This window comes from Lutra lutra, chromosome 3, assembly GCF_902655055.1.
Source record: "Lutra lutra chromosome 3, mLutLut1.2, whole genome shotgun sequence".
In the NCBI taxonomy this organism is placed as follows: domain Eukaryota; kingdom Metazoa; phylum Chordata; class Mammalia; order Carnivora; family Mustelidae; genus Lutra; species Lutra lutra.
Window position 1 is genome coordinate 105,420,981 of NC_062280.1, and position 22,453 is coordinate 105,443,433.

Consider the following 22,453-nt stretch of genomic DNA (forward strand, 5'->3'; position numbering starts at 1 on the left):
TGCCATGTGAGGACCCAGCGAGAAGGTAGCCATCTGCAGGCTGCAGAGAGAGTTCTCCCAAGAATCTGATCATGCTGGCTCCCCAGGCTTGGACTTCCAGCCTCCAGAACGATGAGAAATACATCTGTGTTAGGTCATCCGGTTTATAGTGTTTGGTTATGGCAGTCTGAGCTAAGACCGTGTTTTTGGCCATGGCCAATCTTGCTTGACCTTGTGGTGTGGGAGCATGCTGTCCTCCTCAGGGTGAAGGCTGCATCTTCTTCCTTTCTGGGCCTCTCCCTCCCATGGACCCATGGGGCTGGCCCGGGCCACCAGTGGGGCACAGGATGGCCCCCATGGCCTGCTCTGACATGGCCCTTTCCCCACAGCTAAGGGTCCTCCACTGGGGTATGTGGGTAAGACAGGGCCTCAGTGACACCCCAGGCCAGCCCCCTTCTCCCCACTTATGACTTCTGCCTGAAGTCTCTTGGGAGGACAGTGACCATCAGAGACAATCCCAGACGGTCCCTGTTTGGACTCCCGAGGACTGGGCCTGGGCCAAGGTGGTCATAGCCCTGATCTCCCAGATCTTGGGCATGTGTCCAATGTTGTTAGAGTCCCTGTGAGTCACAGCGAGCACGGACTGGGCAGAGCCTGGCCTGGTCCTCAAGGTGAGCCAGAAGGCCAGGCTCAGGTGTCCTGTGCAAAAGGACAAGGATCTCTCAGGGACCAAGGACAGAGTAGGAGGCTAAGCGGAGGTGGACTGAGGAGAAGGACAAGCCAGACCTTGAATAGAGAAAGAAGACTTAAGCAATGTTCGAATGATCAGGACAGCAAGGCCCCCCCTCCCCGCCAATATGTCATTAAATATGCTGCACAGTGGGAAGTGGGGGTGGAGGGGGTGGTGCAGGGCAGCCCGAGGGGCAGGTCTGGGGCTGCCCCAGCTAGACATCGGCACAGGCCTGGGGCACCTGCTACCAAGAGTACGGAGGCCCAGACTTTGTTTTCCTTGGTGGCAGGTTACCCAGGGTGCATGGGCGGGGGTGGGGGCTGACTTCCTAGAATGGTCACAGGCAAGTTGGCAAGTCTTTGAACTTCCCACCCTACCCACTGCCCATGGGTAAAGACTGGAAGGGCAAGGTGGAAAGGACAGGGTAGCTACAAGGGGTGGAACTTTGGCCGCCTGTGGCTGGTCATGTTCCAGCTCTAGAGAGTGTCTTGGGTCAAGGGGAGGCCAGAGGGAGGAGGGTCATGGTTTGGAGAAGAGAAAGGAGGGCTAGTGTCACCCCAGGGAGGTACCTTTCCGGGAGGGCAGGGGTAGGGGTTTGGGTGAAGCAAGAGATGGGATGGACACAGGGCCCAAAATTTGGCACAGGAGTGTCACTTATGTCCCAGTACAGAGCTCCAGACCCTGGGTGGCTGTGGCTGAGGCCTGGTGCAGGGGTGAGAGGCAGGAGACACACACACAGGCAGGGAGGAGGCAGAGCTGCGGTGGAGAAAGGCTTCAAAACCCACTTCCCCTGCCCCGCCCTTCTGCTGGCTGTTTAACAAACAGGATATCCTGCAAACGCAGATGGAAGGTGGCCTGTGAACCCTGGGGGGTGGCCGTCCATCCCCACTTCTTCCTGGAGGTCATTATCAGCCACCCCAGCCAACACAACTGCCCTTCAGAAGGACTATGGAGGGCAAATAGCGTCGCTGCCACAATATGGAGAGAGGCCTGTGGCCAGAATCCCGGCAGTCCCCTAGGCTCCTCTCAGTTCTAGAGAAATGAAAGCCACCAGCAGGACCAGCAAATGGCTCAGGCCCTGCAGGGGCAAATGTGAGTTACCCCACTGGGCTACATAACCCAACTAAACCAGGGGCCTGCTGAGGACAAAGCGAGTATGGAGAATCGCAGAAGGAAGAAGCCATCCTGTGATCCGCTGCAGAAAGGACATCTAGGGGCGCCTGGGTGGTGGCTCAGTCAGTTGTCTGACTCAGTTTTGGCTCAAGTCCTGATGGCAGGGTTGTGAGATCGAGCCCTGGGCCAGGCTCTTGGTTCAGGAGTTCAGGACAGTCAGCTTGAGATGCTCTCTCCCTCTGCACCTTCCCCTGCTCTCTCTAAAATTAAAATATGTATGTGTATATATATACATATATACATATGTATATACATTTTTTAAAGAACAGTGTCTTTTATTTTGCAACCCTGCTATGTTGTGCTGATTTTAATATATTTCATCCAGTTTTAATTTTCTTTCCTCTTTTTCCCACTGTAACATACAAAGTTTGTGCTCACAGAATCCCTTTCACACTCTTAAAAATGCTTGAGGACCCCAAGAAGCTTTGGTTTAAGTGAGTTATATCAATATTTAGCATGAAAGAAATCAAAGCCAATAGGTTTGAAAATATTAATTCATGTAAAAACAACTAAGTCCATTATATTAACTTCTTTTAATGAAAAATAACCGTATTTTCCAGGACCAAAAAAAAAAAAAAATGTAGATGAGCAGGGGAGTGATATTGATTTTGCATTTTGCAAACCTTTCCTGTCTGGTTGTGCGGAGAGAAGGCAGCTGCTCTCCCACATCTGCTCCTGTGCTCCGTCTGTGGCGCCATGATGGCTGGTCGGGAGAGAGGAGATGCACTTCTTCCAGAGGTATGGTTGGGAAAGGGGGGACCCTGTTGTGGTCATTAACTTCAATCCACACCTTCTAGAACAGATGGAATCATGGCAAACTAGAGGAGGGCGAGATGGCTCCCTGGATCCTAGATGGAGGGTTGGAAGAAGAGATGGGTGAAGCAGCTGGGGATTGGGGATTGGGATCAGGAACCGCCTCTCATCTCTCAGGGAAGGGGGAGCCACTGCTTTGCTGGGGGACACAGGCAGAGCAGGCTAGGTGGAGGCTGGGTGGGGCTGGGAGTCTGCAGTGTAAGCATGGGGGGGGTGTCACCCCCTCCTCCCGAGGGATTGGTGGATTTTGGTCCTCATCTTTGGTGACCCAGCATCTGAGCCCCCTCCCTTCTTGGGCAAACCCTCTACTGCATGAGTTCTGGCAGAGGCCTCCCTCCTACTAAAGCTAAAGGGGCCAGAGAGTCGCTGAAGGAGAGGAAAGCGATCACCTCCCTCCTGGCATTTTCATCTTGAGATCCCGGCAGACAGCCGAGGATTACTTGTGGCAGTGAGGGGGTGGCGGGGGGAGGCTGGTGACATGTACTGTGTTGGTGGCCGTGTCAGGTGGCCCACACTGGGGCATCCCCACCAAATAAGCCCCATGTGCACCCCGGCCTGGGTGCAGCTTCTCTTGACCCCCATGCACTGGCTGACTGGATCCCGGGCCTCCGGGCGGTGTGGAACTACTGTATGCTCCTGAGAGTACCCTTCCAGAGTCTGTCCTGTCGCTGTTTGCCACCCAGAACCCAGGAGTGGGCCGATGGGGAGGCCCGTCTAGACTCTGCTTCATCCTCGTTTCCCAGCACCTCCCGCCTGGCCCCTTTCAAATCACCTTCCAGGAGCCCCAGGGCTGCCCTCCGAGGACAGCGAGGTCACCAACCCGTCCTGGAGGAAGCTTCCAGGACCTCGCCCCAGTTTCCGGACAGGTCTGCACAGGGTCTTCCTCATGGCCCCTCGAATCCCTTGTCACCCCCCTCTCCGAACAGATTCCCTCATTCTTATTAGAAACCATGAACTTTTGAATATTATAGGATGTTTGTAAAACAGCAGAGGAAAATCATTCACAATCAACTACAAATGTTGATTCCTTTCCAGTCTTGAAAATCGATCTTTGGACAGCAGGGCAGCCTGTCCTGCTTCCGCTGGCATGTGCCAGCCCACCCCACTGAGGGTCGGGCTTGGCTTTGTGCTTCGGCTGCGGAATGAGTATCCCCGACAGACACCACGGGTGGGCAGGGGCCATGCAGTGCTGGCAGGGGTTGACCTAGCCTCTTGTACTTCTGCCAGGAGAAAGAAGAACGGGCCGCAGGGTACACTCGACAACCACCCACGACGCAGCACGGAATCCCGGACGCGCTATGGAGCTGACACCTGCCATCAGACCCACACCCCGCACTGTCACCACCGCAGCGGACTCATAGGCTGGTGAGCAGGAGTCTGTACTAGGAAGCCACCGAGATTTCCAAGCAAGAGCGAATCCATCATCCTGTAGAAGAAACTGCCCTTACAGTACTGAACACATGCGGTGTTATTGTGGCTAGTCTGCATTACAAGGCAATTAGCAAGTCCGCAAGCACAGCTGAGAGATTTTTTTCCAAACTTTCCACGACCTGACATTCCCACTGGTTTTAGCTAATGCTTTTGAGGCCAGCATGACAGGGGATGGCCCACCTTGGGGTGAGGGGGTGCTGATCACTTTCAGACCCTGGCTCTCTAACACTGGTGGGGCAGGGCTGTGGGAGTGTGGGGAGGACCCATTACTGTCTGGAGGGACAAGCCTCTAGCCTGAATCCGTAGCCAGGAGGGGCTGGGATCCCCCAAGCCCTAACCTGGATTCCTCCAGCATCCTGCTCCTTCACTCCCAATCTTACTCGGGTCTTCTAGCTAGTGTCTGGCAGTGGAGGGGTGATCAGGGTCTCTAGGCTCCTGGAAAACAAGAGGGGCCTGAAGCTCCCAGGGGCATTTTGCATATCCTGTTCTTGGCTTGTTCCCTCCCACAGGTAGGGTGCTGCGATGACCCTGTTTTCTCATGGTCCCTTTTGACTGTACTTTGTGGGTGTGGAGAGGGCCTGCATTTGGATCATGGCTGGCTCAGTTAGGTCCTCAATAAATATTTGAGAAATGAATGAATCCTTGCTGATAAAATGTTACTGCTGCTCAGGCTGCTTCCCACATTTTGAGGGCTGGTGTCATCTCAGAGTGTGTCTGTGTGCGTGTGCGTGAGACACAGCAAGCGAGCCTAGCACAGTCCTAGGTGACTGAACTGAGCTGTGGCATCCTCAGGATTTCAGGAAGCCAGGCTCTCAGGACGAGCTTTTGGTGCTGGCACGGCCTCTCGCTGGGTAAATCAAGTTACTGACTTGCAGTCCTGGACCAGCAATTCAGATCATTTTTACTAAGTGGCTAATGATAAAAATGGATTCCCTGGGTGCCTGGGTGGCTCAGTGGGTTAAGCCGCTGCCTTCGGCTCAGGTCATGATCTCAGGGTCCTGGGATCGAGTCCCGCATCGGGCTCTCTGCTCAGCAGGGAGCCTGCTTCCCTTCCTCTCTCTCTGCCTGCCTCTCTGCCTACTTGTGATCTCTGTCTGTCAAATAAATAAATAAAATCTTTAAAAAAAAAAATGGATTCCCTCCTTCCTTTCCTCCTGTAATAGTATCATTACACTTTTCTATTTCAACCTCCTTTTGAAAGTATTTATTTGTTCTCAGAAGAGTATTATTCTCCCAGAATGTGGCTTCTACCTTTCTGATTCCCTGGTGTACCACTAGTACCTAAATAAGGACCCTGCACTTACTTTACAAATAACCTCAACTCTTCTTTCCTGTGGCTGACAGATCAAAAAGTCTGGACCTTAAAATAATACCTGATCTTGTCGGCCGTGCTTTGTTTAAGGCTACTCCTTCCAGCGTTCTGATGACAAGTAACATTTTTTTTATTATAACCAAGTAATATTCTAAGACTCTTAGCAATGAACAAATCACTTGTTGCTTATTTTGGTTGTTCCTGAAGAGATGTTATTACCTGTGTTGGAAAAGTCTAGGTGCTAAATGAATAGTATCACTTTATGGCCTGGTTATCACAGTAGAGCATGTCACCTGTTACCAAAGGACGGTGGCTCCTCCCTCTACTAACAGAGACCTTAAAACTGTGTAGATTGAGTCATTTAAAACCTGAATATTAAGAGCCATGGGATTTTCGATCCCTATTTTTATGCCTGGTATTTTGAGAAGATCCTATACTGAGTACATATTAATGTTTTAAGGACAGCCGCAACAGACACATATCTTCACGTACAAACTTAAAAAAATACTGTAACGTAATACATTGTAATGCACAAGACTAGAATCCAACAAAATATGCTGCTAAAATAGTCACATAAATATCGTATATGCATGGATTCATTTCATTAGAAAAATTCACTTTTTATGATATTAAAGACAAGTATCAGCAAAGCCCAAAGAAAAACTCTTTTAACAGGAGGAATACTAAAAATAACAACTCTAAGGCTTATGAACAAGTGGAGGGAAAGAGAATTCTTTACATTTGCTATTATGTCACAAGTACAATCTGAAATACAACTTTACACTAGCAGTGTATAAAAATACTTTTAAACAATACTTTCCATAGGCATAGTACCATTAAAAAAACAAAACAAAACACCCCAGCTGTGTATTTATTTCGTTTGAGGACCTACTATTCAACTGACTGCTCCCAAGCTAGCTTTTAATGCACTAGCCTGGACTGCAAGTTCTCTCACATGTATACACCACATACACACACACACACACACACCCCACACGCATGTGCACACACACAGAGCCATGTATTAAAATGACCTCCTACATCTACCATGCATACTGATGAATGACTGACAGGCATCAATCTCAAACGAGGCATGAGATGATGGTGTTTGGCGCTTATTTTCAGTTCCAAGTTTGGGACAGATGAACAAAGAGGCAAAAGTAAGGTGGATTTTGCGTGTGTATATGGTTCCCCACCCACAGATGGGTGCTCTCCAGAAGAGGAGTTTAATCCGGCATATCGATATTTAATTTGGGAGGCGGGGGAACGTATTTCCCAGGACTCTGGGTTATAACTACCCTGGCCTTCTTTCCAAACATTGGAGCAATTTTAGGAGCATCTGGGACTGATGTTTCTTCAGCATCTTCACTGTCTTCATGATGTAGATCATAGGAAATGTTCCCATATTCTCTTAAAAATGGGAAAATTTCAAGCAGAAACTGACAGAAATCTCTGCGAATACCAAACCACCAATGGTTGCCTCCTTTTCGCCTAAATGTCGTGGCCATTAAAGTTATTAGAGAAAGCCAAAGGGGGACAAATATGGAGATGTGAGAGAATGTATTGTGGCCATCTAATCTGTGAACCAGCAGAACCTCAAAAGTGAGCAGGGGCACGACGATCGTTATCCAGCTGATAGCCATGGTCACATGGCTCCTCCGCTGTTCCGCGACCACATCCAAGGAGCGCAGGAACAGGAGAGACCAGACGATGTAATAGAGGACGACTAGGCAGAGGAACGACATGAGAATCCACAGGGGCACGAACACCACCAGCCACGGCCAGTGGATAATCCTGTCCAGCCTCAGAGCGATGAAGATGAACTGCAGGATGTTGACTGAGCACAGGATCTCCAGCTCTAGCGACCTGTCGTGTCGGAAGCCCCAAACGCAGGCGGCCACGGACACTGGGGATACGAAGAACAGTGGCATGAAGACCAGCAGCCAGAAGTGGGTCCCCCTCTCCACCCGGTCGCAGACCAGGACTTCGAACATGAGCAGCAGTAGGTGGATGGCCACGGCGATCAACATGGCTTTGAACTCCACGCAGGCCTCCCCCTCGGTGCGGTAGCGAGGGTTGCGGGCCCAAACGCCCGCGCCCACTGAGGCGCCGGCGATGACCAGCAGCTTCCACAGCCATATGGGGGCGAAGATGGCCCAGTAGCTCCACTGTATGATGCCGTCCAGGCGGAGGGGCAGCAGCACCGAGAAGAGCAGCAGGCAAGCGTAGATGAGGAACTTACTCGGGTTGAAGTCCTGGAACAGGCCCCTGGGGTTCATGGCGATGCCGCCGCCAGCGCCTCCGCCAGCCCCCCCGGGCCCGCTGCTCCGCCCGACTCGGCGGGCGCCGAGTCTCCGCCGCTTCCAGGGCCCGCCGCCTCCCCGCCCCGCCTGCCACAGGTCTAGCTGGGCAGTGGCCCGGGCTGACCCGGAGGAGGTTCCGACCCGCGGCACGGAGTGGCCGGAACACGTGCGCGCGCGGTCACGTGGCCCGGCCGGAAGCGCGGCGGGGGTGGGCGTGCGCGTGCGCGCCCGCGCCCAGCCCGCGCGACCCGGGGGTCCCGGACGGCGTGGCGTCTACGTGTGTGGCCCTGCCTCGGCCCCGCCGCCCGCCTTCATTCCGTACCCATCCGGAAAGCGGCTACTGCGTGTGGCGCCGGAGGCGAAGGGGCCGGGCGCGCCACTGACACCCCGGCCGGCTGGTCGGCTGACTTCGGGCGGACGCTTCCTGGCGGCGCCCGCAGAAGGGAGGCGGGAGTGAGCTCACATCCTTTCGGCCGGCCCAGGGGCCGGGCCAGGCGGGGCGGGGCCTGGGGCGGGTCCGGGGCGGGGGCGGGGCGGGGCGGGGCTCGCCGGGGGACCTCCCCTCGCCGGCAACCGACCTCGGGGCTGGGGAGCTGTCCTGAGGTCCGTGCCGGGAGCGCCAAGGGGCAACGGCGTGGGCACGAGCGAAGGCTCGTGGCCGACGGGTGTGGGAGTGTGGGAGTTTGGGAGCAGGGGGCGGGTGGGTGCCGGTAGGTATGAATGCACGTGGCGGAGCGTGCCTGTGTGGAGCGTGTGTGTGTGTGTGTGTGTGTGTGCAGTGAGGGGGTGGTTTGTTTATCCAGTGCCGACGGAGGGGGGCCCGGGCGGGGTGGGGTGGGGAGCTTTACCTGGACAAGATGACCTCCAGGGCTGGATTCCGCCTGGAAGGGCGATGGCAGTTCTCGCTGCATGAGGAATGGCTGAGGCACAGTGCCTAGGCGGCGGCGGGGACCTCATCGCCCCTTTCACCCTAGAGGTGGAGGGCAGGTGCTGGGGGGAGGGTGTTAGAACCCTGTGGGGGCCACCAGGCAAAGTACCCGCGAGCAGGTGCTTCCTGCCCCAGGTCACCCGACAGTTTCAGAACAGAACGAAACTCATATTGAGGGCTCTGGGCTTTTAAGTCCTGAATCCTCAGTTTTACTTTTTGAGCCTGCCTAAATCTGATTCTCACAGAATCAGACTGGGAAAGGGCACTGGAGCAGAGAGGTCAAGAAATTTGGGTACTAGTCTAGGCCTTGCCACCTAGCAGCTGAGAGACCTCAGCAGATTCACCCTGGTCTATCCCGGCCTCAGTTTCCTGGGCTGTTTCCAAGGTGGTTTCCACGGGCCAGCCCTGTTGCAGCAGGTCTGTGATTTGGAGCACTCCCCTCTCTCTTGCCCACTGGACAGACCCTGGAGTACTCCTTCCTGTCTTCTCCACTTGTCCCCTGCCCAGCGGAGTCCCAGTTGCTCATCCTGCCTGTCTTTCAGATCCCCGCCCGTCCCATGCAGTCCATCTGCAATGGGAATGGAAAGTCGATGCTAAGGTACGGGACTCCGAGGAACATGCCTAGTGTCAGTCAGGGTCTCTGTGGGGTAACAAGGAAGGGCTTCCCGAGAGAGGTAGGGGCCATGGTCCAGTGCAGGAGCTGGCTTTTCCAGGTCAGCATTAACAGGATGCTCGTGAAGCATGGTGTGATGTGGACAATCCTAGCTCTCAGAGATCTCCCTACAACTTCCCCCACACCTCAGCTAGGAGAAAACGGGTGGTCCTGGGGGACGGACTTGCAACCAAGTGAGCCCTGCCAGGCCTTCTAGATGTGTCTTCAGGGCCCCTGGTTTCTAAAGAACCCCTTGGGAATCATTGTTTGGCGGGAGGATGTTAGCTAAGTGGGGCTCTAGCCTTTGTCCCATCCAGAGTTGCTCCGCTCTGTTTTTCATGTTGGTTTGTCTTTTACTATTTCCTTCCAAGAAGGGATTTGCTGGTTAAAACAATTTAAAATGCAAAACCTTTGTACTGGTCCCAACTCTGAAATGGGCTAAGAAAAACATGGGTGATTGTTTTGAGGATCGCATGAATCAAACATGGAAAGCACTTTGCATTTAAAGAAATGGGAGCTGTTAATATTACCACCCTGGGGAGTGTAAAGCCTGAGGAGGGGAGGGCTTGCGGGCAGCTCACCAGGAAGTCCTGCTAGAGCCACCACCTCTGGACCCCTTTAGAGCAGTCAGAAATCCTCCCCAGCCCACTCCCTGTAGCTAGATGACCTCAGGGCCTCTGCAGCCAGCTCTGTGGCAGACAGGAGCTGGGAGTGTTTCCCATCTCTAGAGTGCCTCCTTTAGGACAAGCACCTGGTTCTCATCCAGGAAGGGAGTTTGGAGGTGGCCCTGCCACATGTGGCCACTGCCCCTTTCCTGGTGGACGTCAGGGCCTGCTTCCCGCTCTGTGCCAGAGCCGCAGGTGGAGGGCTGCTGCCTGCCGTCCCTTCAGCTGGCTTTCCTGGGCACTCAGGCCCGGACTCCCAGTGATGCTGTTTTCCCTGATGTGGTCAGTCTCTCAGGGGCTTTCGCTTGTCTTTATGTTCACCTCGAAAGCTAACATGGATTGTTATGTGCCAGGTACTCATGACATAGCCACCTGGGAGGCCGGTACACAAAGCAAAGTGTACATTCATTCATTTACAGAGGGCACATGGGTGCTTTAGTCCACCTGCTCAGGCCTGCCTATTCCCTGAGTCTGGGTGAGTGGAGTCCTGAGATGTGTGGTCCTCCCCTGCCCCTGCCACGGTCTTCTGCCTGCTTAGCATCCTCAGTCCATCTTCCCTTTTTGACCTCAGGGCCCTCCTGTGCTGCAGCCCACCTGTTGGCCAATTCCTTTTCCCGTGGCCTGCCACATCCCCTGTCCTTCCCGAGTGTGCCAGGCATGACCTCTCCATCCTGTGGCCCTGCTCTTCTTTTCTCAGGGCAGCCCACCCCCACCCAACCTCTTACCCTCCTGACTGCCAAGACCCAAGAGGGCTTCAGGCCTTGGGAAACCTTGTCGGCCCCTGGGGGACTGGTGATTCTTCTCTGATCTCCCACAGCATCAGGAACTTTGTTCCTGTCACAGGACTCATTTCAGTGGCTTGAGTCTGGTGGGCCATCTTTCCCCTCATGAGAGTTCTAGACACCCGGCCAGTGCTTAGGTCATAGCATGGGCTTGAGAAAGGCTAACTGAGTGAATGAGTGAATAATTTGGCCCTCTGGTGACCGTGCCTCCCCTGGCCCAGATCCGGTGGTTCCCTTCTTCCCTTTCCTCAGAGTAGTGTGGAGGTGACAGCCATAGCCCGCCCTGTCACTGCCTGCATGCCGGGCCCTGTGCCATCCACTCCTGGGCCTGGGCGGTCTGTCCTCAGATAGCTCCTGTATTTATTAGTCCTTGGTTTCCAATGCTGTCGTAAGAAATTGCCACAAATTTAGCAGCTTACAAAGTGCCCATTATCTCACAGTTTCTGTCAGTCAGAAGCTGGGGCATAGGGCGGCCTGGCAGGCTCTTTGCCAGAGTCTTACAAGGCCTAAGGCAGGATGTCGTGGTGAATCTGCTCCCACGTTCATTAGGCTTGTTGGCAGAATTTGTTCCCATGGAATTGTGGGACTGAGGCTCCCGTGCCCTCGCTAGCTCACGGCCGGGGACATTGTCAGCCATCCACATTTCCCAGCGTGTGTCCCCCTTCAGAGACACTGACGGTGAATGGAGTTCTCATGCTTTCTGGTCTCTGACTGGACCTTCGGCTCTATCACTCTTCTGCCGCCTTTTTCTGTTTTTAAGAGCTCATATGATTATGTGGGGCACCGCCAGATACTCCGGGATAATTTCTCTATTTTAAGTTTGCCCTAGTAGTAAACTTGATTCCATTGGCAAAGTCCTCTCACAGCAGCACCCCGGTTAGTGTTTGCATGAGCAGAGGACCCACGGGAATGCTGAGGGGGGGATCTTAATTTTTCTATTTTTATTTTTTTTCAAGTAGGCTCCACACCCCACAACTGGAACTCACAACTTTGAGATCAAGAGTCGCATGCTCCACTGACGGAGCCAGCCAGGGCCATCTTTGGAATTCCATTCAGGCCAGCGTGGCTCTTCCTCCTCCGAGCTCCAGGAGGGGTCCCTGCTCTGGGAGAGCCCAAGGGCCCCCCACACACAGACCAGGAGACGATGCTGCGCTCCCGGGTTGCCCTTGGTGACACCTGGGTGTGCTCCCTGTCCCACCAGGCCAGTTCCCCCTGAGCATCTGGAACAGGGGTAGGATTCAAGATTTGGCCACTTGCTGAATGTCCTCTGAGTGGGCCGCTTAGGGCAGGGGGATGACCTCTACAGAAAGCCCAGGGGCATTTCACTTTCAGACCCATTTGTGAGTTTGCTCACATCAGCCCTTTCACGAGAAAGCCACGGCACACCTGACCCTCCGTGTCTGCCTCAGTGCCCGCCATCGCCCCTTGGCCTTCGGTCCCTAAATGTGGCAGGGTCTCCCCTCGGCCTGCAGCAGCCTCCTGCCCCCCTTCTGCCTCCCGCCCCCACACTGGCAATACACATGTGCACACACACTCATCAGCATGCTAGTAGGCTAGGGGCCCAGACTCCAGAATCTCTCTGGCCAAGACAGGAGTTCTTGCTGGGCTGGTTCCAAGCTCCATGACCTTGACAACTAACCAGTAGAGCCTCTGGCCCCCATCTGTGAAATGGTGATAACCTCACAGCTTGTTGAAGACAAAATGAAACAATGTACAAAAACCCAGAGTATGCTCAATTCTCCCCCCCTCCCCCAATGGCTGCTATTGTTTCTGCCTGGGCAGCAGGTGCAGTGAGCCTCCTTTGGCTTGTTTTCCCAGCTACACTGTCGGTCACATGCCAGGGGAACCTGATCCCCACTCATCTGGTGGCGCTGTGCCTCTCCCGAGGGCAGGGCCTCCTCTCTCATCTCTGGATCTGCAGCATCCAGCTGGGCTGGCATCCAGGAAATGCATCCAGGAGTAAATGCATCCAGGAAAGCACAGGCGGACAGGAAGGCTGGAGCTGATGCGGCATCTTTTATCCCCTGACCATGGAGCAAGGTTAGCTGTGTGCGGCAGAGCAGCTCATCTAAAACCACTGGGTCTTGAGGTTGCAGGGAGGTGTCACTGGGCTCTTGCGAAGACCTAGAACATGGCAGCCCCTCGTGCTTGCACTGGGCTCAATATTTCAAAGCACTGTGTCAGCTGAAGCTGACTTTGAGTCCCCGTGGCAGCAAAGGCACTCACCTCATTTCGTAGGTGGGGAAACAGGCCCAGCGCCATGACCTCAGTTCTCTGCTGAGCTTTGCCCTTGGTTCCCGCTGGTATCCTGGCCCTGTTCATCAGCTCAGTCTGGTGAGAATGGCCCCACTGAAGAGACTGCAGACACTGGTGGGGACCCATTGAGAGTCAGCAACTATTCCTTAATTCCTGTATTCATTTAACAAATATGTTTCAGGCATCTGCCCTGTGATCCAAGCCCCATTCTGATATGGGAGGCAGCGGTGAGCAGTTCCTACAGCTTCTCCCATGCTGCCCCCTTCTCCGTTCAGTGTCACCTCCTCCAAGGTGCCCTCCATGACCACCCCACCTAAAGTCACCCCCTCCCTCCTTCTATCACCCTGATTTATTTCTCTTATGTTTCCTGTGTGGTCACTTAAACACATGGTTTCTTCAGGAAAATCGGGAAAATGTCATTTAAAGAAAAAGAAAGTTCTAGTCTTACAGCTACAGAAAACCACAGTTAACATTTTAGTGTATTTCCTTCTAGTTGGTCACCTCTGCAAAGACATATCATCGCCCACGTGCCATTTTATTCTGCTCTTTAGCTTAACGTTAATTCTAAGACTGGCTGATCGTCCCATTCTAACATCACAGCTGATGGCTTTCCAGCTGCCGTCAGCCTCTCGAAATTCACCTCTTCCAAACTGGGTTCCTACTGCTTCTGACAGTCACCTGGGGGCACTGCCAACTTGAGAAGACTTTACATTAAATTTAAATTCAGTTTCAGCGTTTGCTGGAGGTGTTTGGAGACCATGTCTGTAGTGCAAATTCAGACTCTGACCTGTGTGAGTATGGGTTTCATGTTCTCAAGTGATCATTTTCCCTCCCTGCACCCAGGGCAAGGATGAGACATACTTTCTGCCCAAAAGAGCTGTCTTTCATCCGCCTTGCATTTAGGGACTAGCCCTTTGAGGTCCTAGCTACTTAGATGCCTCTTGTTAGATAACCCATCCTGGATATGTTTTTTCCCTTCCTGATACATGAAACTGTGGTATGTCATATAATAAATGGTGCCTTAAATGTGATGATACACCATCACTAGAAACATTCCTCAGATTACCATTAATGCATTGTGAGCATCTTTTTTTTTTTTTAAAGGTTTTATTTATTTGGGAGAAAGCACGAGCAGTGGGGAGAAGGGGAAGCAGGCTTCCTGTGGACGTGGAGCTCTATCCTACAACCCTGGGATCACGACCTGAGCTGAAAGCAGAGGCTTAACCGACCGTGCTATCCAGGAGCTTCCTATGAGCCTCTTTTGAATAGCTCTCTGATACTACATCACAGCGCTGCCCAGCAGTCCCCTCACCCATTCGTCTGCTGCGTATTGGGGTTATTTCTGTTATTCTCAGAGATAAGGAGCTCCATGGTCTTTTCCACTACGCATGGCTGCTTTCTCATCCAGAGGATTTCTTTAGGGTAATTCCCAGAAATCAAATTGCTGGGTTGAAAGAATGAATATGCTATACATAAAGCTTAGTGTTTTTAGATGGCAGATTTTTTTTTCTTTTTTCTGTATTCCTTTCGCACACACGGGGTCGGTGCCTTCGCAAGCAGGGGGTATGAGTCCACTTTTGCTGGCAGTGGCTGGTCTAGTGCTTTTGGTCTGGAAAACTCTGTAAGGGTGAAGAATTAACATTAAACGAGGTAAAGAGGCTGAAATTAGAAGCTTACTCAGGTATAGGGTGGCACCAAATTAAAAGCCAACTAAAAACCAGGACTGGTTTGGATGTGCGAGTGTGCCCGTGTGGGGTCAGGGGTCTCTTTGGGTTCGATCATGGTAACCTCCAAATGTTACCAATTGATAAGCTGAGTGCTGGGATAATTTAATCTGAGACATTCAGATAGAGTTAAGTATCACTAATTCAAACTGATTTTGTGTATGTGTGGGTATGCATGGGAAACTTTGGAATTACAGAATACTGTTGAACAAATAGGTAGTTCAGTTATCCATTCCTGGCATTTACATCGGTGACACTTAACTGTTTAAGCAGTTTGCCTGTGTGATGTGAGCTTTCTTCTCCAGTGTAGTTTGCGCAATTATTTACTCAACGAAAGATCTCTTTGTTTTACAAAGGTGATCCTCAGTCCTGCTCTCACCCAGACTTCCTGTAAATTCGTAGGCAATGTGTCTGGATGAGTGATGTGGTTACTGGGGGCAGGAGCGGACACTTGTAACACTGTAATCCCAATTTCACTGTGGATTGTCTTTTACTCTTTCAGAGACAGGTGCCAAGCAGCCAGTAATCACCCAAAAATACATGCCTGTGGGGATCATTCAGAACCAGGTCCCGGATTTACCCTGCACAGAGTGTGGGGCTCTCGCTTGGAAGGGGCTGTCAGTCCTGCCCGCAGGACACAGACAGCACAACAGTGTGCCCTTCTCCCTGCCCAAAACCTTCAGTGACTTCTCGTTTCTCGGGAAGAATCCACATGCCTCACCTGCCCTTCAAGGCTCTGGTTGACCAGCTTCAGTTTATCTCTCTGATCTCATCTCACCGCTTGCTGGACTCCTGAGGTCACACCAGCATGAGCCAAAGAAGGACCACCTGGATTCAGACCCCAGCTCTGTCATTTAACCAACTGTGTGTCTTGGACCCAATGACTCAGCCTCTCTGAGCCTAGGTTTTCTCATCTGTAAAGTGGGAATAATAACATCTGCTTCACAGGACAGAGGGAAGATAGTAGAGACTTAGGGCCTGGCACGTTTAGGAAATGATCAACATCTAGGGCGCCTGGGTAGCTCAGCGGGTTAAAGCCTCTGCCTTCAGTTCAGGTCATGATCTCAGGGTCCTGGGACCGAGCCCCACACAGGGCTCTCTGCTCTGCAGGGAGCCTGCTTCCTCCTCTCTCTCTGCCTGCCTCTCTGCCTTCTTGTGATCTCTGTCTGTTAAATAAATAAATAAATATATATATAAATAAATTAAAAAAAAAAAAAGGAAATGATCAACATTTGAGCACCGTCCCCTGCCCTCTGCCTTTCCCCCAACCCTTATGCTGCCGCTGGAGAGCAGAATGCCTGGCAGGGGGTGGGGCCACTCTCAGATCCCAGGTAGAGTTAGGCAGCTTGTAACTGAAGGTGAACTGGGGTCCTGGCTGGCTCAGTCAGAGGAGCGTGTGACTCTTGATCTTGGGGTCATGAGTTCAAGCCCCAAGCTGGGTGTACAGATTACTTAATTTTTTTTAATAAAAAAAAATTTAAAAAATATTATTTTTTTAATAAATAAAAAATAAAAATTTTAAAAAATAAAGGTGAACTTATATAACTAAAATAAATAACACTGGCACCTGATTCTCTTCTCCCTGAGCCCAGTTCTGCTCTATAGATTATGGGGGCCAGTTGGGTCCGGGGTCTCCCAAGTGCAGATCCTGGGGGCCTCCACCCAGACTCACCAAATCAGATGGCTGGAGGGTGGGCCCCAGCATCCAAATTTCTTTAAAGCTCTCCCAAGAGTCCAGTGTGCAGCCAGGTCTCAGAACTATTAGCCAGGTGCTCCCCGAAAAGCCTTTTCCAACCCTCAGAGTCTGTGTTTCTAACCCCATCAAACACCATGTGCCATCTGGGGGGTCTCATGTCAGTATCTGGGCCAGAGCTCATCTGCTTTCATCAGACAGGGGGAGGTTCGCTGGTGTTGCTCAAGCCACAAAACCATAGTTTAGGACCAGTGTAGAAATAAATCTTGAGCCCCATCCGGTACCTTGCTCCGGACATTGTCAACGAGGGGAGGAGATAAGCTCACCTCGGAGACCTGGGATGCTTCTCACCACCAGTCAGCTGAATACATCGTGGAAATACATCTCCGAGGCTGGAAATACATCACAGGTTAAAACCTAGGCCAAGTGGGTGCCTGGGTGGCTCAGTTGGTTAAGCGACTGCCTTTGGCTCGGGTCATGATCTCAGGGTCCTGGGATCAAATACCCTGCTCAGCGGGGAGACTGCTTCTCCCTCTGCCTGCTACTCCCCCTGCTTGTGCTCTCTCTCAAATAAATAAAATCTTTAAAAAACAAAACAGAACAACCTGGACTGAACATCCTTTCTTCTCATAGAGCAACAGCTCCCTCGCCAAGAAAGAAAATGAAATTCTGCGCAGTTCCTGCTGGTCTTCGATTTTCCTCCTGTAAGAACATAAACATTATTTACCATGGCTGAGGATCTTTCCGAATTGCCCAAAGTGGCTGTAAATTTTCCAGCTTTATCCAGGGAGCCTTTGCAGTGGTGAGTTACTGTTCACGTGGTGAATTCCTTTTGCAGATCCAGCCTTACCAGATTTCCCCCCAGGCAGACAGGTGATTCGTTGAACTCGAAGTGCTTTTACAGAGCAAGGGGTGGGGGGGTGCGGGGAGTGGCGGGGAGTGTGGGGGGGATTAAAGAAAGAGGTTTTACTTTACAGTTTCTAAGGAAGCGATTAAAAAAACTCAGCAAAAATGGTTAATCACTATTAGTACCATAACGGCAGATGTACCATCAAAAGGGAATGTCATAAATTATATGCGGGGGAGTGGTTTGGGGCGTGTGGGGAGCAGAGAGGTACAAAGAACATCTAGGATTTTTTTTAATTGCCAAAAATCCAAGAACACATTTTGAAGTAAAGGAAGCGTCCAGTTTCCCCTTTCCAGCAAAAAGGGGCTTCGAAAGGAGAAGGCAAGAACTATTTTCACTGTTTCATAGAATAATGATGACAACGGCTTCTAAATGCGGCAAGGTGTATGGGTGTGCAGGCTGCCCACATTATAGGAAGGAGGCTCAGGCCAGTGGAGGCCCAGCACACAGTCAAGATGTGAACCCAGGTCCCTGCACCCCACCAGCTGGTCTCTACAGCGGTACAAGGAGTGAGTGGTATGACATCCACACTACAGCTCAGCTTGGCCATTCATCAAGGAAAACCCCTGGAACAAACAGCTAGTTCCAAGTTGTTTTTCAAGATTTAATTCGTAGATAGCCTGTTTCTAACCACAAAGAAATGTGTGTGTTGATATTGGGTGAACAGAGGGGTGAGTGGGTAAGAACCCATTTTCTGAGGTAATAATTTAGTGCCCAGGATTTCACAGACGTGCCAGGAAGTGACTTCGTCTCACCCCCAGAGCCTGGGGTCTCGGTGAGGCCCTGCTTGGCCCATCACAGGTCACAGCTACCCAGAGCAGCAAGACGGGTGAGGCCAGTGCCTCACTGGGAGGTGAGGAGGTGAGGAGATGACACACTCCCGAGCAGTTGGTTTTTCTCCCTTCCTTGCAGCCTTGGTCAGAGCATTGAAATCTCCATTTCCGTTGCAGAGAGCACGAATCTAAGCAGCAAACCCTGTGTACTTCCCGGGAGCAAGGGGCTCTAGTCACCGCTGTCTTGTCCCCATCTGTCAGCGTGGAAATGTGGACATAATCATCAGTTCGTTTCTTTCCTTCATCCCCCCACCTGAACATGGGGACTGAAAGGGAGAGGACAGGGACGTTGGACCCAGATGGGTCCCCTCAAGTCTGGCTTCTAAGCACACACAGCAAGTGGTGGCCTCTGGCTTCGTTTCCTTCTCCCTAGACGCAAACAGCCCAGCAGAACTGGCAAAAGGGTATACTTTTAGGCCGTTCTTCCGGCGCCTGGGTACAGGGCTGTGTGGCCCCAGTTTTCCTGTCCTGCTTTCTGTCGGCTGGCCTCGAGACCTTGTGTGTAGATTCCCGCCTCTGTCTCTGGCATAGAGTTGTGGTTTCTTTCTTTCTTTTTTAAAGATTTTATTTATTTATTTGAGAGACAGAGATAGCAAGAGAGAGCAAGATCAAGGAGGAGAGGGAGAAGCAGGCTCCGCACTGAGCAAGGAGCGCCATGTGGGACTCCATCCCAGAACCCTGGGATCGTGACCTGAGCTGAAGGCAGGTGCTTAACCCCAGAGCCACCCAGGTGCCCCACAGTTGTGATTTAAAGCCTGGGTTTTAGGCAAGGCAGGCCTGGTCTGGATCCCAACTCTGCTTCCCTGCTACGAGATCTTGGGCAAACAGCTTAGTCATGGCACCCATCTTTCCCTTCCTGCAAAGGGGGGTGTGGATTGAGCCCACCCTGGGGGGCTGTTGCGGGATTGGCCGAGTGCAGGCTCGGCAAGGCCCAGGCCCATGACTGTCAGCCGCTCTCCTGTTTAGAAAGGTGGTTATTTTTATAGTAGTTTTGCCGTCTTCAATCTTTATCCATTGATTCCTTTTGATGGATTCTGGGGAATGCTGTCTACCAGCTGCAAGGCTTCCTTACCAACCGGATCCTTCCATCTCTTAGATGAGAAGGAGCTCTTCCAAAAGCTGTCTTCTAACTTCTGTCGAGATCAGCGTTCTGTGTATAGCTTTGGAGAAGCGAGTCTGACTGTATTGCCTCTTCGGTGGGAAAAGTTACTTTCTACTTGGTTTATGCTGAAAGCCAGCCCCCACTGTGGGACAGAGGCGTTTCCTGCATGGTCCACAAGCGAGGTGGTGGTGGGGCTAACACACATGGATTGTCTAAGACTTCTCAGAGCCTGGAGCCCACCTCTAGATGGGATATGCGAGGAAGAGGCATTGCTCAGGGTAGGGACCCAGCCGTTACCCCGTATGACTGGATTCAAGCTTTTGTTTCATTTCAGGCTCCCGTTTGGACACAGCTGGATTCTTCTTCTAAGGTAAATATTATCAGGGGCTCCTGGGTGGCTCAGTTGGTTGAGCATCTGCCTTCAGCTCAGGTCATGATCCCGGGAATCTGGGACGGAGCCCAGCATCGGGCTCCCTGCTCATTGGAGAGTGTGTTTCTTCCTCTGCTCCCCCCTGCCCCTGCTTGTGTGTGTGCGCTCTCTCTCTCAAATACATTAATACAATCTTTAAAAAAAGATAAACAATATCAAATATTTATATGGCACACACCCTGGGCTGGGCACCCTTGCAATCCCTGCTCACGGTGGGTGGTGACTTGTTCAAGCTCAGCTATCTAGAAAGCGTGGGCTGGAGTGCACCCCGGTCTGACTCCAGAGCCCAGCTCTGAACCATCGGTGTGTGGCCTCCCATCACCCCATGGAGGAGAAAGTAGTATTTATTGAACACCTACTATGTTCCAAGCATGATGTAGGACTAACAAAGATCTCTGGTCACCTCCTTCTTCCCAAGGAACGTTAGAGAGGGAGGGAGGGAGAAGGGGTAGCAGGCGGCTTTGCCACCCTTGGCTGGGTTCTGCCAGGCTGGAGCCGAAAAGGACAGGTTGCCCACGAGGCCAGGCTGAGCTGGATCATCCTGGGAGGAGTGCAGAGGCTGCGAGGCAGGCAGCTTCCAGCTCTCCCCACCCAGGTGCAGCTGCCCCCAGGGAGACAACCCAGTACACACAACCCAGAACACAGCCACCAGGGTAGCTGTCCTGTGCCAAGGAACTTGGAAGCCCACCAGCCGGGGCATCTCAGAGCCAGCCCCCGAAGCTGCTTTCCCCGGGCTCGCTGTACAGGCAAGCAGAGCCCAGGTGTCCGCCAGGTTTGGCTTCGGGTCATGGCCCCCACCTTGAAGCCCAGGAGCTCCAGCTCAGGAGTGTGGGTTGTAGAATCCAAAACCCAATTAACGCGGGGCTTGGGGGAAAATCTGTCTGACCAGTGGTTTGGCCAAATCTTCAATCGCCGAAGACAGAAGGGCCAGCCAGATTGTGTGCCATGACTACCGTTCAGGGCTGGCCACTGCTAAGCAGGACGGGACCCCCTGCGATGCTTCTCGCCCCACTTAACCACATTCTCCCTCCTGAGTGCAGTGAAGGCATCTCCAGGGCTAGGGGCTCCTCAGGTGGCTGTGTCTTCATCACCAGACCCTCTTCCCTTGCCCATCAAGCAACAGCGCCCACTGAGCCAACAGGCAGTTCTGAGGATGACTTATCACATGGTCCATTCAAGGGCTGAGGTGTCGGTGGGGGTCAGAGCCAAGCACCTGGAAAAACCTTGAGGGGCAGAGGCAGCACCCCTGGCCTTTCTGCCTGGCCACCTTACAGATGAAGGGTCTGATGTACACAGGATCCCTGGGGCTGATTTGGGAGGTTAGAGCACCAACCCTATTGCTACTCTGATCATTCTGGAACAAGTGCAGGGAGCATGAGCTGGGGGTTCCCCCAGAGTGTAACCATCTGGGACCTTCCTCCTTCTGTTAGGAGTTTTTCCTTTGAGCAGGGTTGGCAGCCTGCCTAAGACAGGTGCCCTCATTCGTCCCTGGGCTCATGGTCCCGGTTTCCCTGATGACTCCCATGCTGTTCTCCAGATCCAGCAGGCACGTGCGCTCCCCCATGCCAGCTGCTGGCGTTGCGGGTGCTTTTGCTGCAGCCACTGGGGAAGCCGAGCTGACTGGGAACCCGAACTGTGTGCAGAGGTTGGGTGGGTCTCAGGGAAAGAGGCAGACAGGCTCCACCTTCGGTTTGCTGGGGCAGGAGCGTGTGTTCACAGGTGTACCCACACATGAGTACAACATGCAACTCACTTCTCTAAGGAAGGCTGACCTCAGTCACACAATAACCCGAGCCAGGGCTTAGGGAAGTGGAGGTAAGGACCGCTCTGCAGGGGAGGGTCCCTGGGAGGAGAGGTGTCATGGAAGGTGGGGACTGGGACAGCGGGTTTGCCTCCCAGAGTCATTTCTGCAGGCTGAGATTTGATAGTCTCTGAACCTCTCGGGAAGGGCTTTATACCTGGGAGGAGTCAACCAGGATTCCCTTTCTCAAAAACACTGCCGGCCCTTACTCAGAAGGTCCCCTGTTTCCATGACAAGCGGGTGCTCTTCTGGTCGTTCCAGGCTTCCTGCTCCTGATTTCTCTAACTCTATCCCTGATGTAGTGGAACAGCCCTGTGTTGCCTTGCCAGTCACTTCTCAGGCTTCCCCACCTCAGGGCCTTTGTTTCTTTCGTGGCCCCTGCCTTGAAAGCATCCCTCTTCTCTCCCTCCCTCCTTTGGGTTTGCCAGAATCCTCTTCATTTTTTTTTTTTGAGCCCAATTCAAGCTCTACCTCCTTCTGGACACAGCCAATTGCCTGCTTTTCTCTCTACTGTGATGACTCTTTACTCCGAAGCCCTCTCTTCTTCTGAGGTCCCAGTGTCCTTCTCCGTAAACTGGAATGGTACCACGTCATGGATTTGTTGAGAATGTTCTTTGAGATGGCCTTTGTAGATATGGCCTGCATACCGTAGGTACTCAATAAATGCTTCCATCTTTTCCTGCTCTGTGCCAGGCACCAGGACAGACAGAAGACTGTGGTCCGCAGCCTTTCAGGGGTCAGGGCACAGAAGGCCAGCAGAGGGGCACCTTACTTCTCCAGAGAGGGGTGGAGTGGGAGGGGAGTTGAGTTTGGAGGAGGAGCAGAGCTGCTGGAGAGCGGCAGGGAAGAGGGAGTGAGGAAGGCCCTGGGACAGAAGAGGGAGGGTGTGAATGATTGTGGTTGGGGGTGGGGGTGGGGGGGTGGGGGGGTGAAGGGAGT

At 52.6% G+C, this 22,453-nt stretch overlaps 2 protein-coding genes across 6 annotated transcripts; one reads left to right on the forward strand and one right to left on the reverse strand.

Annotated features, from left to right (window-relative positions):
• Positions 1 to 5,813: 5,813 nt before the first annotated feature.
• TMEM185B (transmembrane protein 185B) lies at positions 5,814 to 8,667 on the reverse strand. Its single transcript, XM_047722612.1, has 2 exons — positions 8,590 to 8,667; positions 5,814 to 7,693 (listed from the first exon to the last, which is right to left on the reverse strand). The coding sequence occupies exons 1-2, from the start codon at positions 8,650 to 8,652 to the stop codon at positions 6,665 to 6,667; spliced, it is 1,092 nt and encodes a 363-aa protein (XP_047578568.1). The 5' UTR covers positions 8,653 to 8,667; the 3' UTR covers positions 5,814 to 6,664.
• LOC125096002 (basic proline-rich protein-like) lies at positions 7,668 to 18,598 on the forward strand. 5 transcript variants are annotated; one of them, XM_047722615.1, is made up of 3 exons: positions 7,668 to 8,194; positions 9,131 to 9,267; positions 18,299 to 18,598. In XM_047722615.1, exons 1-2 carry the CDS (start codon positions 7,668 to 7,670, stop codon positions 9,264 to 9,266), a joined length of 663 nt encoding a protein of 220 aa, XP_047578571.1. In that variant the 3' UTR covers position 9,267; positions 18,299 to 18,598. The 5 variants fall into 5 exon arrangements, 3 of the variants coding, with proteins under 3 accessions (XP_047578571.1, XP_047578570.1, XP_047578569.1); XM_047722614.1 differs by lacking the exon at positions 18,299 to 18,598 and adding an exon at positions 15,251 to 15,279; XR_007126025.1 differs by lacking the exons at positions 9,131 to 9,267; positions 18,299 to 18,598 and adding an exon at positions 15,251 to 15,279 and having other exon boundaries at positions 7,668 to 8,451.
• The last annotated feature ends 3,855 nt before the right edge of the window (positions 18,599 to 22,453 follow it).

What these genes read in the sequence shown, in the direction of transcription:
- LOC125096002 (XM_047722613.1), top strand. Translation starts at nt 7,668, where the DNA reads ATGAGGAACTTACTCGGGTTGAAGTCCTGGAACAGGCCCCTGGGGTTC. An exon ending in CCCGCAGAAGGGAGGCGGGA is followed by an intron (nt 8,195 to 15,250) that starts GTGAGCTCACAT and finishes TTACTCTTTCAG; the next exon opens with AGACAGGTGCCAAGCAGCCA.
- TMEM185B (XM_047722612.1), bottom strand. Translation starts at nt 8,652, where the DNA reads ATGCAGCGAGAACTGCCATCGCCCTTCCAGGCGGAATCCAGCCCTGGA. An exon ending in CTGGAGGTCATCTTGTCCAG is followed by an intron (nt 7,694 to 8,589) that starts GTAAAGCTCCCC and finishes GGCCTGTTCCAG; the next exon opens with GACTTCAACCCGAGTAAGTT.